The following is a 15,048-nucleotide window of genomic DNA, read 5'->3' as shown; positions in this document are numbered from 1 at the left end:
GAAACCCCGGGACTGAGAGGAACCTTTTCCAGTCAGCTGTAGTATCAGAAGTCTGGATGGTGGTGAGAGCAGGAACAAGTGGACAAGGCAAACAAGGAAGGCTGTGTGAAAGAAAACCACGCAGGACCTGCCAGGACACAGACAGGACGTGGGGTGCAGGAGGGAGTGGCAACAATGACTTGCAGCATATTGGGCCTGGGTGGTTGCAAGATACAATGGGAGGCTTACCTGGAATATTCTAAAGGGAGAGGTAGCTGAGTGTGGTACGCACCCGTAACCCTAGCACTCTGGGGAGCTGAGGCAGTAGGATCAAAGGTTTGAGCCCAGCCCGGGCAGCTTAGTGCTTTGTGAGACCTTGTTTAAAAATAAAAAATAAAAAAAAACCTGGGGACATTAATCAGTGTGAAGGCCTTAGTTTCAACCCCCAATACAAGAAAGAATGAAGGAAGGAAGGAAAGAGAGAAAGAGGGAGGTAATATTGGGAAAGTGCTGAAACTTTGACCTAAAGGTTTATGAAAAGGGCAGGACATCCAGGCAGGAAAGACTAACAGATGCTTATAGACATTTGTTTTGCAGAAAGAACCGAGGAACTTACAGATATGGGTAGAAGGGGGATCCCTCAGGTAAGGGTGGATGAGTCACAAGTCACACTACATGGACTCACAAATAAAGCCTGCCTTGTATCTGAAACAATGTTTGTGTCAGATATTCACCCAGGCTGGGCAGGTGAGAGAGAGAGAGAGAGAGAGAGAGAGAGAGAGAGAGAGAGAGAGAGAGAGAGAGAGAGAGAGGCAGGGAGAGAACACCAGAACACCAGCAGGATTCCTAAGTGGTAGCGGCTGCCACACTTTATGGTTCATTGGTTCTGATTTTTGACTCTTCTCTGTTTCCTTCCCCATACATGTTGGAAATTATGTTTATTTTTCAAATTCTTTTTATTGCAAGAGAGAAAAGATTATCTTTAGCTAAAGACGTGCCAATGTAGGGCTCCTCAGAAGAGTCAAAGACACTGCTTTACAAGGGATGTTAGTTGGAAGAAGGTGGTTCTGGAATCAGGAGCCTAGGATTTGAGTCTTTGCCAACTTAATTCCTAGCCATGACCTTGGGCATGTCACAAAACCTCTCTGAGCCTTGGTTTCTTTGTCAAGTGAGGAGAATGGCATGAACCTTGTAGGGATTATAAGAGGGTTAAATGAGACAGCAGGCAAAAGCAGTTAGGTCAATGCCTGATTCCTAGATGTTCTCAATAGTTTCTTTTAGTACTAAAGATTAATCCCAGTGGTGTCACACTGAATTACATCCCCAGCCCTTTCTATTTTATTTTGTAACAGGATCTTGTTACATTGCCCAGACTGGGCTCAAACTTGTAATCTTCCTGCTTCAGCCTCCCAGAGTGTAGAGATTACAGGCGTGCCCAACAAAGCTCAGTTCCATAAATATTTTCTTATTTATACCAAATCATACTCAATACCTCAGCTGAGTCTCCAGTTGAGTTCTGTGCACTAGCTGTTGGATTGTCAGGGTCTAGGGAAGCAGTCTGATAAAGTTAAATAATTTAGCAAAAATAGCTAGTGTTTGCTGAACATGCGCTGTGTGCTAGGATCTGCACAAAGCTCTTTCTTTGTAAGTGTAAACTCATTTGGTTCTTACCACATCGTATTATGTATGAACTGTTAATATCTCCACTTTAAAGGCAAGAAAACCGTGGCTTGGACTGATTAAGTCACTTGCCTGAGGTCACATAGTAAATAAATCAACTGACCCAAGAAGGCTGATTCCAGAGTTTGCCAGAATTTGGTTACTCTGCTTCTTAGCAGAACATAGTCCCACTAATATGTTTGATGCTTTGGCTTTGGGGGTTCCTGCATTTCTCTCCTGGGTATGGAGAATCAAGTTATATAGTATTTTGAAAGGAAAGGCTTATTGCATATCTCCTTTCTTCTCATTTTTAATGGAAGTCACATTCATGTATAATAAATTCCTAAAATAAACAGAACACCCTCATTTGATGGAGACTCACTGGTTTCTAGGACTTGGGAAGATCTTGGGTTTGGTATCACTTCTAACATAAGGGTCAATGTCAGGCCTCCAGGAATGTGGCTATAAAAAAATCAAGATGTCATACCACACTGTTACCCTAGCCTCTTGTGTGTCTATCCAGAAGAATTGTTTAAAATAAAGATCTGGAGTGACCTTAAAGAAGAACTGATGCCACAGGAAGGCAGCTGGAGACCTTGCTGGGTGAGTGGGGAAATGGGTTCATCAGCCCTTGGGCAGATCTCTGAGTAGAACCTGGGAGCCTATATCACCGGCCAATCCCAGTTGAAGGAATAGTAGCTTCAGAAGAAACACAGGGCTCCAAGGCCCAGAAAAAACAGAGCTAGGAGTTGCTAGAATGGAGGGACACAGAAAGTCATCCCCTCCTCATGTTTTACAGATGAGGGAACCAAGGCCAGGAGGGGATTTGTCCAAGGGCTGCATAGAGCTTTAATATCAGAGCCAAGACCAGACCCCTGGTCTCCAGAAAGCCAACTATTTGACTTACATACAGGCTTTGAGGGGAAGGGAGGGAAAGCCTTTGAGAGGCAGGAGTCCTGGACTTGCCCAAGGTGGGTGTTTATCACTTAAACAGGAGCAGGTCTAAACACTGCAGGACCTGGACCAATCTTAAAGCTGCAGCTTTTTCTCACTTTAAGCTCTGTAGAACCATCATTAGCTCTGGAGAAAAGCCCGGCCATTAAAATGGTTTTAGGGATTAACGACCCCACCCTGAGAACACAAGTCTGAGCCAGTGGTGGTGGACGTCTCTCCTGGGTTTTGCTCCCATGGGAGCTTGTATCTAAGAGCCACACAGGGCTTTTCTTACTTTGAGCTGTTCCCCACCAGGGCACCCGGCTGTAGGGACCCTTCCACCCCCAGGTAGCTCTACAGACAGAAGGAGGGATGGCAAGAGGTGTGGGGAGCCCCAAACTTCTGTGAACCAGCCTGCTGGTGGGTGATTCTCTTGACAGGATGGTGTCTGTGGGGCCTGTGGGACATGGGATTCTGTTCAGAGGGACTGAACGGAAGATAATCTGATGACAGAATGATTATGGAGATGCGAGCAGGAGAAACACAGTGACAGGGGAAGAAAGAGGAAGCCCTGCGGATCCTCAGCCCACAGGAGAGGGAGGGGAGGACATGTGATCCCCAGAGCCTTGGAGGAGGGGGCAGCCTGCAGCAGTACAAACCCCTACAGGCCAGAGCAGGGCAGTGTGGGTGGGACATGAGCCCCCCTCTGCTGCCTCTTCCCTCCATTCTCCTGCTGCTGGCTTCTTCTGACCAAGTGCCACCAGAAGCAGAGGACTAGGGAGAAAGGGTAAAGCAGGTCATAGCATCAGCCCCAGACTCTGGGGGACCAGATGGGATTAACAAGCAGAGGCTATGTGGCACAGCTTTCAGAGTGTGCTTCAGGACAGACAGACCTGGGTTCAAATCCTCACTCTGCCATTTATGGAGCTGTTTAAACTCGCTGGGACTCAGTTTCCTTCTCTGTAAAATAGGAGCTGTGCCTCATGGGCTGTGGTGAGATTCTGTGTAGGGATGTGGGTCTGCCTGTTTGTGAATACAATGTCCCTGGAGGCACCAGCAGATGACTGGCAATGCTGGTTGGTGTCCCAGATGTGGGAGTGGAGCTGCAGAGAAAAGGGGGGGGGTGGCCCCAGGGTGCCATGGGGCAGAGCTGGGAATGAAATGTGGCCAGTGACTCCCAAGGCCCGGGCTTTGTCTCTTGGACGCTCATCCCATAATTGCTTTCAGTCGCTGCTTTCAGTCTCTGGGAAACCACTGGCTCAGATACCCACTGCGTGCTCCAAGTTGGGCTGATGAAAATGTGCCAGAGTCATTAAGTTATCAGTGGGGAAGGCAGCCGCTTCTCCCCGGCAGGAAGGGTTCTGCTGTCTGCTGCAGCTGGCTTTGTTCACACAAACTGCCCGAGGCCCCTCCTCCTTCTCCCATGACTCACCCCCCCACTTCAGACAGGGAGTGGGATGGGGTTAAGGGGGGCAGGGGCATGTGGTAAATATTCTGGGGGCAACACCGAAGGCATTAGTAACTCCAGCCCGGAGGTCCTGCGTGGAGAATCCAGCTCTGGGTTGGGATGTGGGCAAATGCTATTTCTGCAGCCTGACAGATGGATCCGCCCCAGGGGGAAGGAGAGAGAGGGAAGCAAGCTGGACCTCCCTTACTGTCACAGCCGTTGCTCTCTACGCACACCTCGCCAGGAACACAAAATCCAGGTGCGCGCTTGCCAAGGTGAAAGGAAGGACCTTAGGCAGGGCACACTGGTCCCGGGGGTGATGGCTTCAGAGGTGCACGATGCAAAGCAGTGTTCCCTGGGGAAGGAGACTGGAGCTGGAAGATGGGGCCTGGGCCTCTCTGCATGCTTCGGCAGTCTCGGGGCTCAGTCTGATTCCACACGACAGATATTTCCAGAGTGAGACTGCTGACATGATAAAAGGAGAGCAGATGGCTCCAATACTTTATTTTCAGAATATATTTTCCCCACCTTCTTTTCTTTGTATTACTTCCACCCTAGACTTCAGAGAAGAAAGGACTAGATTTCTGCTGCTTTTGGGTTTATTCTCTTTGCTGAGCTCCTTTGCGGGCAGTGGCGATGATGACAGCTGATGGTGGCTGAACCTTACCGTGAGCGGGGCCCTGTTTTAAATGCATTCTCTCACGTCACTCTCACAGAGGTGAGATAGATGTGCTGTTTCGACAAGCTCAGTTTTCCAGAGAGGATGACTAGGCACAGAGAGGTTCAGCATCTTGCCCAAGATCACACATGTAGTCAGCAGCAGAGCCACAATTTGAACTCAGGCAATTCAGATGGAGCCCACCCATGTCCCCACACAGACCCTTCCTTTCTGAGGGGTGGGCTAACCAGATACAGGGCCAGAGCAGTCGGTGGCACTGGAGTGGTAACCGATAACCATTCTAGCTAGACTTCTATGGGCATCTCCAAAGGGAACTCCATTTCTGACTCAAGGCTGCTTGGAATCTGGGTTCACCTTAGTGGCCCACCCTATTAGCTGGAGTAATTAAGTCTCAGATCTCCACTTCCAGGCCCAGTTGCATGATTTGTGAATCCCAGTGCAAAATGAAAACAAGGGGCCCCTCCATCAGTACATAATAAGCACTTCAAGATGGCGGCACAGAGCACTAAACCACATGTGAGACATTTCTGAACATGTGGCTGTGTTTGAGTGCCTGGGAAGATGGCCTGGGGTGTTTGGAGTGACAGGAGGTGGCTTTTCCAGCTTGCCCAAGCCAGTCAAAGCAGGATTTCTCAATCATTCTTTCCATTGAAACATAGCAATCTGATCCGGATACAATTCAACCAAATAAACCTTGGAAATCTTGACTCTCCCTCTTGCCTCTACGATGAATTCATTCAAAAGACCAGGTCTTGGGATTAGAAGCATTGTTTTAGGGTGGGTTCCTGCTCTATTAAATTCAGTCCCTCCTAACTGTGCTTGCAAACTGCCCTCATTCCTGTCGCTTTCCCTTCAGCCTGTGGGTCTGCTCCTAGGTCCACTCCAGCCTTGCCCATCCCTATGGGCTGCTTCACTCACTGGCCTCCCTCCCTTTTCCCACAGCCACACCGCAAGGTGTAGTTTACAGGCTTCCTCATCGTTTCCTCATTTCCAGTAGCTTCCTGCCTGACTGCAGTCTTGTCTGGTCCTCCATGCAGTCTTGGAGTCTCTTCTTGCTAAGATGACCACCTAATTGCGACATTCAGTGGTCTTTCCTCAAGCCCCAACCCTTTTGGTTCCTTTTAGGCAGCTGACATTATCATGGCTCTGCCTCTCGGCCCCAGTCTATTCATTTTCAAAATGGGAGCTGGGTGTGGTGCTGCTTGCCTATAATTCTATCTAGTGAAGAAGGAGGATCAAGAGTTTAGCCTGAGCAATGTAGCAAAACTCTGTATCAAGATAACATAAAAGGGCTGGGGATGTAGTTAAGTGATAAAACACTTGCCCAGAACATGTGAAGTCCTGGTTTAAAATCTGGAATCACAAAAAAGGAGTGGGGGATGCAGGCTGCAGTCCTGGCACACGGTGAATACTCAGGAGCTGTTGGCAGGAGCTATGACTGCTCCAGAGTATCATTGTGGCTGCTGTCTTGAAACCCTACTCCTTTGGCTTATGTTGCTCATTCGCATGTGAGTCTTCCTTAACAAATTAAAAAAAAATTCATTTTTCTTTCTCCACCAGTCTCTTAAGATACGTATATTTCCTGAGTTTTGTCCCATGCCCACGCTTCTCTTTTCTCTCTGTACAGTCTTGGAACATCTCTCCACACTTAACCTTGCATTGCCACCCTGCCAACTTCCAAATCCACACCTCTTTCCCAAAGTCTGGGAGAATAAAGTCAACCCTGGACTGACCTAATACTCTTCTTTTCTCAAGTTGGAATTTTCTCCTATGTCTTTCTCACCAGTTTCCCAAGTCAGGAATCTAGGTAACTTCCTCGCTTACCTGAGAGGACATCAAAAGCCTGTCACAAGCCAGGCCCCATGCTGATCCCTGGGGATGCAGTGTGTGTGAACACCCAGGGCCTGCCACGCTGGCTGCCAGTGGGGGAGATGTGTCTTGAGGCGTGATTAGTCCTAGCAAGGTAGAAAACCAGGGTCCTGATTTTGATTGGAAAGACCTCCCTGGGGAAGGACTTTAGGACTAAGATCTGAAGGATGATTAGATGTTCATCAGACATATGGGGGGTGGAGATGCTAGGCAGAGGGAAGAGCTTGTGCTGAGGCTCTGTGATGGGAGGAAAACTGAGAAATAAAAAGGCCGGCGGGCAGGGGGGCTGAGAAGGAGGTGGGATGTGGTGTCAGATGAGGTGGGGCTGGATGGTGGAGGATACGCACTTGGGAAGGCTCTGGCAGGCTTTCTGGGCTCCTCCTCGCTTTCTTATACACACACTTTTCCACCAGATTGTCTCTTTTTAACCTCTTTCCCCTATTCTTCTCCATCATTGTTTCAAGTCCTCATTGTTTTACTCATAAGTAATGCAAAATAGCCTCTAGCCGCCTTCATGTTCTTCTGCCCTACAGTCTTAAGCAGTATTCTAACAGTAAGTCTGATTAAATTGGTCCTGTGGGTAAAATCTGCCCCGGCTCGCTCATCTTCAGGATGAAGTCCCGCCCGGCAGTCTCTCATGTCAGTACCCTCCACCTGCCTCACCCCTCCTCCACTCTGGTTTTGGGGAGCTTTTCCCCGTCCCTGTGCTGTGCTGGGCGGGTGTGCCCTGGCGCCTGGATGCCTTTGCCTCCTTTGTCTGCTGTGAAACCTTGCCCATTTCACACACGCAGCCAGGGACTTCTTTTCTGTGAAGCCATGTCCCCCACCTCAAGCCATCTGCTGGCCCCTCCTGTGTTCTCCTCTCTGTTGCATCTGCTCACAATGTCGCATCTACCTCCATGTCCCCTTTGTGCACAGGCGCAAGTCCTCGCTAGGCTGTGCACTTCTGGAGGAAAGGATCTCATTTGTATTTACCCTTCTGGTCCACACAGACAAGCGCATAGTAGGTGTTTAGTAAGTGTTTGGAATTGAAGATCTGGTGATAAAGAAATGACATCGTCCAAGCAGGTGGCAAAAGATGAAGCACCATCAGAGGGCTCTTCATAGAGGAGCCTGGCTTCCAGGATCTCCCTGTGTGGTCTGGGTCTGGTTCTTCTCCTGACAAATCACAAGGCACAGAGTGGCCTCCACTGACTCCACCTGCTGTGCCCATCCAGTAGGAGGGCAGGTGGCTGCGGGGTGGGTGGAGTCAGGCTCAAATAGATTCAGCCTTCTAGCTCGGTGGTTCTCAAATTTTAGCGTGCATCAGAATCACCTGGGTCACCTGGTCTTGAAAATGCAGATGGCTGGGTCCCACTCCCAGAGTTTCTGAGTTAGTAAGTCTGAGGTGAACCCTAAGAATTTGCTTCTGTAATAAGTTCCCCAGTGACACTGATGATACTGGTCTGGGGGCTACATTTTGAAAATCTCTGTTCTAGCAAAAGAGTTTGCTTCAAAACTTACTACTTTCCACAGTGATAGGGAAAGAGATAGAAGGAGCATTTTGCTTAGGTTTGGATCGGTAGGTCTTAAGAACTATTAGTTTGAAATGAATGTGGATAGATGGAATGGATTCTACAAGCTACCTCTACCCTCAGCTCCTGGCTTTCCCACAGGTGTTTCTGTGTTATTCATCAGCCACTCAACAAATAACATTTTGTAGTGTTATGCTTGGCAACAGATGAGGTAGAATTGTTGATGTTAGGAAGGAATCAGTATGGAACTGCCCTGAGGGGAGGCCCTCCAGTGCAGACATAACTATAATTCAAGGGCCCAAAGCAGAGGTGCCTGCTCTGACGGGCAGCAAGTTCCCCATCCCTGGAGTTATCCCCCAACAGGCTTTAGAGAATTAGTGGGAACAAAATATTAGATAAATGGTTAGATCAAGTGACCACTAAGATCTTGAAATTCAGTAATTAAGGAAAAGTGTTATGATTGGCATAACAAATGGCCCAGATGAAATGCTTGGAGCTTCTGATCGGTAGATCTGTAGAGGCAGCTGAGGTTTCCTGTGTAACTACTACTACTACTACTACTACTACTTTTAATGGACACTTATTCCTCATCAACAGTATGGTTGGTGCCTAAATGAATTTACATCCAATGACTCCATTATTTGCTGCTTATTGACTCCAACCATTTTAAGGGTTAAATGGAGAAAGCCACAAGCAGGCCCAGAGTGTACCTCAGGGGCCTCTTCGGGTCCAGCTTCCTGAGTCATATGGGACTAAGATACATGGCACCATTTTATTTTATGTTGTGCAATATTTATGAGAGAGGGGGGGAGAGACAGAAAGGGAGAGAGAGAGAGAAGGGTTTGAATTTATAGTTGCCATGTCACCAACTTTAATTTCAAACTTTCATCTTACCTTATCAAGGAAGTCCATCCCGTTGTCAGATTCATAGTATGAAACAAGGACCAAAGTTGCTCTTTCAGAGAGTCCAGCACCTACAATGTGACAAGCAAAAATGACACCCCTTAACCCTCACTTACCATTTATTATCTTTTATGTGCTATATACAAAGTAAGGTGCTTTACAAAGATTGTTTATTTTGTTTATAATCCCTTTACTTCAAAGTAAGTATTATTATCCTCATTTACAGAGAAAGGGCATAGAGAAATTATATGTATTGTCCAATTTCATAAAACAAGACTCTCCAACTCATTTTTGGAGGTTAACATAACCATAAAATTGAAACCTGATAAAGATAGTCCAAAAATTATAGATCCAAGTCATGTCTGAGTATGGATGCAATATTAGTAAATTGAATGTAGTAGTATATTAAATGGATAATATACCCTACCAAACGGAGTACATTCTAGGAATGCAAGAATGGTTCAATAATAGGAAATCAGTATAATTCACTATATCAACAAACCAAAGGAGAGTCATGTATAGTAGATGCTGAAAGGGCAGCTGATAAAATTCTCTTATAATAAAACTCTAAAGCAGCAACAAGAGGGATGACTTAAATTGGATAAAAGCTAAAAATTAGCTGTATTTATCATTCTAAACAGTGAAATACTACATTTGACTTTATTAAAGTAGGAATTGCTTGATCTTGTTATTGCCCTTGTGATTGTTTGAAGTGAATTAAGCTAATATAAAATGGTTTTATAAATATGGGAAAGAAGAGATGATGTTATCTATTTTTGCCAATGGTTATTTCCCAAAAAACAAAACAAAACACCCTGGAGAATAGTGGGAGAAGAAAGCATATGAGAAGTCATAATTGTCCTGGGTAAGGTAACTGATTAACAGCTCTTCTATATACAAAGTCACACAGTCTCTGAACTTGGGGAGCTGGAACTGGGATTTGAACCTAGGTCTGATGCTGACATCTGTGCTCTTTCCATCTGTGTAGTGTTTATGTTTACTGGTATAAACCATCAGTGTCAATGCCTGAGAAGGGAGAGTCCTTTAGAAAATATAACCATCAACTGCTCTAGCACAGCAGGCCTGGCTTGCTCTGCTGGGGAGAAGGAATAGCAGGACTAGACAGTAGTCATGGCATTGTTACTGTGGAGACCCTGAGGGATTGCTACCTGCAATCCCACTCCCAGAGGCTGAGCCTTGGGCTAGGAGTGGGGCTGGGGCAGTGAGCATGGCAGTCTGGTTTTCTCCAAAAATCCACGTTCATATTGCCTGTTGCTTTGTCTCAAGCTGTTCCATTGGAGATGTGCTGCTTGTGAGAACACCCTTTACAGAGGTGGGGTATCAGAGGTTGGCCTGGGCATTGAGGTCACAAGCTCTTGATCCACCAAGGATAACTGAGGTTCATGGTTTTCATGGTAGAAGTGGAATGTTTTTCTGGTACAAAATAAAAAATATGCATGTGAAACTTTTCTGCTTCACACAGAGTCAGCACAGGGTAGCAGAAGGAGCACTGCAGAGGAATTCAGGAGGCTGTGTGTCCCCCGGCAAATCACTTAGTGTCATTAGGCCTTTCTTGCCTCATCTTTGCCTTGGGATGATGGCCTGAATAGATTCCAGGTGCTCTTGGAATTCAGTCATAAGTCACCCTGAGTATGTGCTGACAGGTTCTAAGTGCCTTGTGTAGGGGTTAATGCATCATACAACCCTTTGAGCCATATTCTTATTGCCATTTTGTGCCTGAAACAGCACAGAGAGGTGAAGTGACTTGTCCAGGGTCTCCAGCCAGGAAATGGTGGAGCGCTCACACAGCTCTAACCCCTATGCTCTTCTTTTACAGTTTTCTTTTCTTTTATGGTAACAATACAGGGGCTATGTTGTTATGGTAGTGTTGGTACCATCAGGAGCTGGGAAGGGGGATTGGGATGGGAGATAGGTCTTAGGGGAATCCTGGCTCTGGGGTGGATGGCTGGGGCTTGCAACCTGGGGGAATGAAAGCAGTGGCTGCAGAAGTTGCTGACATTAGCATCTATCTTTTCCCCTTCTTTTCTTCTCTAGTCTGTGGCAAGCGCTACAAGAACCGGCCAGGACTAAGCTACCACTATGCTCACACCCACCTGGCCAGCGAGGAGGGGGATGAAGCCCAGGACCAGGAGACGCGATCCCCACCTAACCACAGAAATGAGAACCACAGACGTGAGTCCCTACTGCTGGGGCAGTGAGGAGAGGTGTGGGCAGGGCTGGGGAACATTTCCTTTCACATCTCTGTTATCTTCTGGTGGCAGTGGTTGACTGGCCTCAATGTCCTGTAGTGAGTTGGCTCCCTAAGCTTAGCCAGCTACCACCCGGTGGCTCAGCTAGGCCACTGGCTTAGAGTGAGTGAGGAAGAGCTTACACACCCAGTTCAGCTCCTGGAGGGAGGAAGGAAGGTAAGTGTTCAGCAGAAAAGAAGTGTCCTTGCTGGGCTACCATCAAATACTAGACCTGCTATGTCTCCTTTGGTTCCAGAACACCCATACACCCCTGGGAGACACAGCTGGCTGGCCATAGCCCTTGGGTATATCTCATGTCTGCTTGGCCTCTAAAAGATTTCAGATATTCTATTTTTAAAAATTGACACCAATTGTGTCGATCTATTGCTGTGGCTTTGTTATAAGGGGTTACAATTTTGGATACAGGGCCTTAGAGATGTTGCCCGGAGCTCCATGCTCTTTGCTGGGGCACTCAAATGGCAAATGGGATCTGAGTGGATTTGCATTTGGGACGATAATTGCTTCTGAAGACTCAAAATGATTCTGAAGATTTGCGTTTCCATTTTGCCTCTTTCTTTCCTTCTTCAACTTCGTTATGAATTAAGGAATCAAAAAGAGGCTTACCACTTGACTTCCTTCTCTAAGATCCAATAATGCCTCTGGGTCTACAAACACCTCAAAATGGGATGGGAAGGTGGAATCTTTAGAGCTAGTGTCAAGATGTGGGCCATGCTGAGATCACTAGGTGAAGAAAATTTGTGGAGGTACAATGTGTAAAAAATTTAATGAGATTAAAAGGATTAGACCTTTAAAGCTATTCAGACTGTAAGATTTAAAGATGACTGCTGTTCATTTTAGTCAGTTGAGTGCCTTTACTAAGTATTTGAACTAACACACCCATTGCCAAGACTTTTCTTTGGATTTAGGTCTGGCTTCCATTAACTCACTTATCACTTTCCCCTGTAACACTGTCTTCTTTATTAGTTTAATAGGGTTGCCATAACAAAAGACCACTGGCTGTGAGGCTTAAACAACAGAAATTTATTTTCTTCGGGTTCCGGAGGCTAGAAGTCCAAGGTCAAGGTATGAGTGAGTTTGGTTGCCTCTGAAGGCTCTTTCCCTAGCTTGTACACAGCTACCACCTGGTTGCCCCTTTTCCTGGTATTTCCTCTCTGTTCACAGGTGCCCTGTGGTCTATTTTGGGTCCAGGTTTCCTCTTCTTATAAGGCCACCAGCCAGATTGGATTAGGGTCTATCCTAATGGCCTCACTTTGACTTTACTCCTTTAAAAACCCTGCCTCCAAGTGCAGTTACATTCTGAGGACCCAGGGATAAACTTCAACATTGGAATGCGGAGTAGGGGCCATGATTCAGCCATAACAACTTCTTTAATTCTACCTCTCTTTCAGGGTTCTATCCTTTTGTGTGCAGACCTTTGCTTTCTTACCTTACTTTTGTCATCTGGGCAGAATCTGAAAAGCAGGGCAGGAGGTGTCTGACAGTTTTGTCCTCTCTCCTCACCAGCGTCTGAGAAGCTATAACACTGACGTCTCTATCTTCCATCCTCCGAGGTTTCTTTGCTCCAGCCACCCTAGTCTTTCAGAAAGGAAAATACTCTGACCTGTGCTCAGCCAGCTGATACTTGTTTTTCCCTTCTCTGGTCTCAGTGACCAGGAGGTCACAAGGAGCTGCTGCTTCCTGTCAGGAGAAGGCTGAGAGAAGTCCTCTTTGATTTCTGGCCCTATGTGGAAAGTATTTATAGGGATTGTTGCTCTCTCTGAAGTGTTTAGTAGCCTGGTATTATTTCTTATTCTCCTAGTGACAGCTTATTTCCAAATATTTTCCCCATGTCAGGCCATTTTGTTCCTGTGTACGGGCACCTTACTCACCCTATAGGGCAGTGGTGGCAAACCTACGGCACGCGTGCCACATTGGGCTGTTTGTATCACTGAAAGCTCTAAAAAGTTCACCTTCACTTCTAAAGGGACTGAAATGCTTCCTTTTGTCTGTGTCACATTTTTCCCGGTTCTCCTGTAGCCTCACTATAGTGAGTGGTGTACATGCATGTGTGTGTGCCTGTGTGTGCATGTTGTATGTGTGCAGGACCTTCCAGTGGAGCGGAGGGAGCACGGCAGGCAGGAAGTGGAAGGTGGCAGCCTCCCCTCCAGCACTTCCTGCTGTCTCCTCCAAGTTGGTTGTTGACTTCTGAGACTGTCCACCAGGGCATCCTCCTACGCTTTCCTGGATAGGTGTTTTCAGCCTCCTGTGCCCTCCCTGTGAAGCCGTGCAGTCTTGCTTAGTAAGGAAGCTGTGCTTGTCTTTCTTCTTCCTGCATGAAGACACCTCTCTGAGAAATGTTGTCTGATACTTGTCCCCATCTGTCTGTGGGCCTGTGGGTGAGCACAGGCATTCTAACCCTTCTCTCCTCCTTTTCCTATCTCATCTTGCTGGGTTCTTCACAAAGAATCACTGGCCTGGCTGGGTTTTAAGCCTCAAAGAAAAGAGGTACCTGGACCGATCTGGGGAACCCTCACACGTTTTTCTTGACATTTCTTATACAGTGCCCTCTTTGAGAGCTCTGTGATCAACCCCAACTTCACTAATGGGGAGGGTGCAACAGAGAAAGGTTCTTAGTGTCTGGAGAAGCCATCATCCTTCCTCCTGTCCCTAATTTCTCAGGACAAGCCCCAAGGGAGCTGCTCTCCATGGGTTCTCTGCACTGCAGTCACCACTGATTCACTTGCTGTTCCAAATGTGTGCTCTGTTTCCTCCCACATTCCCCCGGTGAGCAGCCCCCCACCATTTCCCTGTGAGCACTAATTGCCAGCATCATTAATACCCAATCATTAGCTGCTCCTACTGTCTGGGGCTGGGGGTGGGCTCCCATCCATCGTACCCCTAAATGCCACCGGGCTGTGTGGTGAATTGAATGTGACAGCTCAGCAGCATCCTGAGGTCTCAGCTTTGCTATCCTCCCTCAACAAGGCTTGGCCACGGGCAGCTGGTTCACACCACCCACAGCATGCAAGACCTTTTGACTTTGGTCCTCCTGCTGTCCCTTGCTCTGTCCCCTCCAACTGTTTCTTCTGCAGAGCCCATTGCTCATTCCTGCGCCTGCTGCTGCTGTAAAAAGGGCAGAGGGCCTGCTGCAGCCAGCACTGACCTTCTCTCCCCACTCCTGCCCTGATGCCCAAGCTGCCAGCTCAGCAGTTGACTGTCATTTCTCCTGTCTTCCAAGCCCTTCCAGCAGATGCACTGTCGCCTTTGTTTCTCTCCTAATGTCTCATTTTCTCCTGAGTATCTACTTCTGTGTCTCCTGTGGATGTCTTTTTCTCTCTGTGCTCTGGGCTGTCTGCCTGAAGGACAGGCACCTGGGAATGCTTGGAGCTCAAACCCATGCCCTCGGGTGAGGGCATATCCTCACTTGGGCTGCTGCCCTTCTGCTTCCTGTTTGAGGCTGACATCTTACTTCTCCCTCCATTTCCCTTAACACCTCTGTCTGCTTTCTGCAAAAAACCCATACATATGTGTATGTGTGCATCCATGTACATAGATGCACACATACGGATACACATATACATGAATCAAAGGAGGGGTAGCTTGGGGATCAGGGCCCTGAATAGTGCCACTCAGAAGCATTCTGTTGGGACCCCTTAAGTGCAACCTCAGTAAACAGGATTAGAATTCACATCTCAACAGCAGGCTGACAATGTCAGAACTCCTTCTTGAATTTCCTTTTAATTTCTCTGCACAGTTGGAATTATTATAGGTGATGTTTTCAAGATACTTTTTGGGATGGACATTTACAAAGTTCTG

The 15,048-nt window shown here is 47.2% G+C and overlaps 1 protein-coding gene across 7 annotated transcripts in view; it reads left to right on the top strand.

The window, feature by feature from the left end:
• Dpf3 (double PHD fingers 3) overlaps positions 1–15,048 on the top strand; it is a 257,440-nt gene that overhangs the window by 166,158 nt on the left and 76,234 nt on the right. For all 7 annotated transcript variants that reach the window (XR_015445026.1, XR_001182647.3, XR_015445025.1 and 4 more), the window contains exon 7: positions 11,039–11,176. Coding sequence is in view for 4 of the 7 variants with exons in the window: in XM_087195352.1 (XP_087051478.1) it covers positions 11,039–11,176 (138 nt within the window). In the remaining 3 variants the exon portion in view is untranslated. The remainder of the gene's footprint in view (positions 1–11,038; positions 11,177–15,048) is intronic.

The sequence above is a fragment of the Heterocephalus glaber genome, unplaced genomic scaffold, assembly GCF_053883595.1.
Source record: "Heterocephalus glaber isolate CG9 unplaced genomic scaffold, H.glaber_assembly_v1.0 deba00001608, whole genome shotgun sequence".
NCBI classification, from domain to species: domain Eukaryota; kingdom Metazoa; phylum Chordata; class Mammalia; order Rodentia; family Bathyergidae; genus Heterocephalus; species Heterocephalus glaber.
The sequence above is the reverse complement of the archived record's forward strand: the minus strand, read 5'-3'. Positions and strand labels throughout refer to the sequence as shown.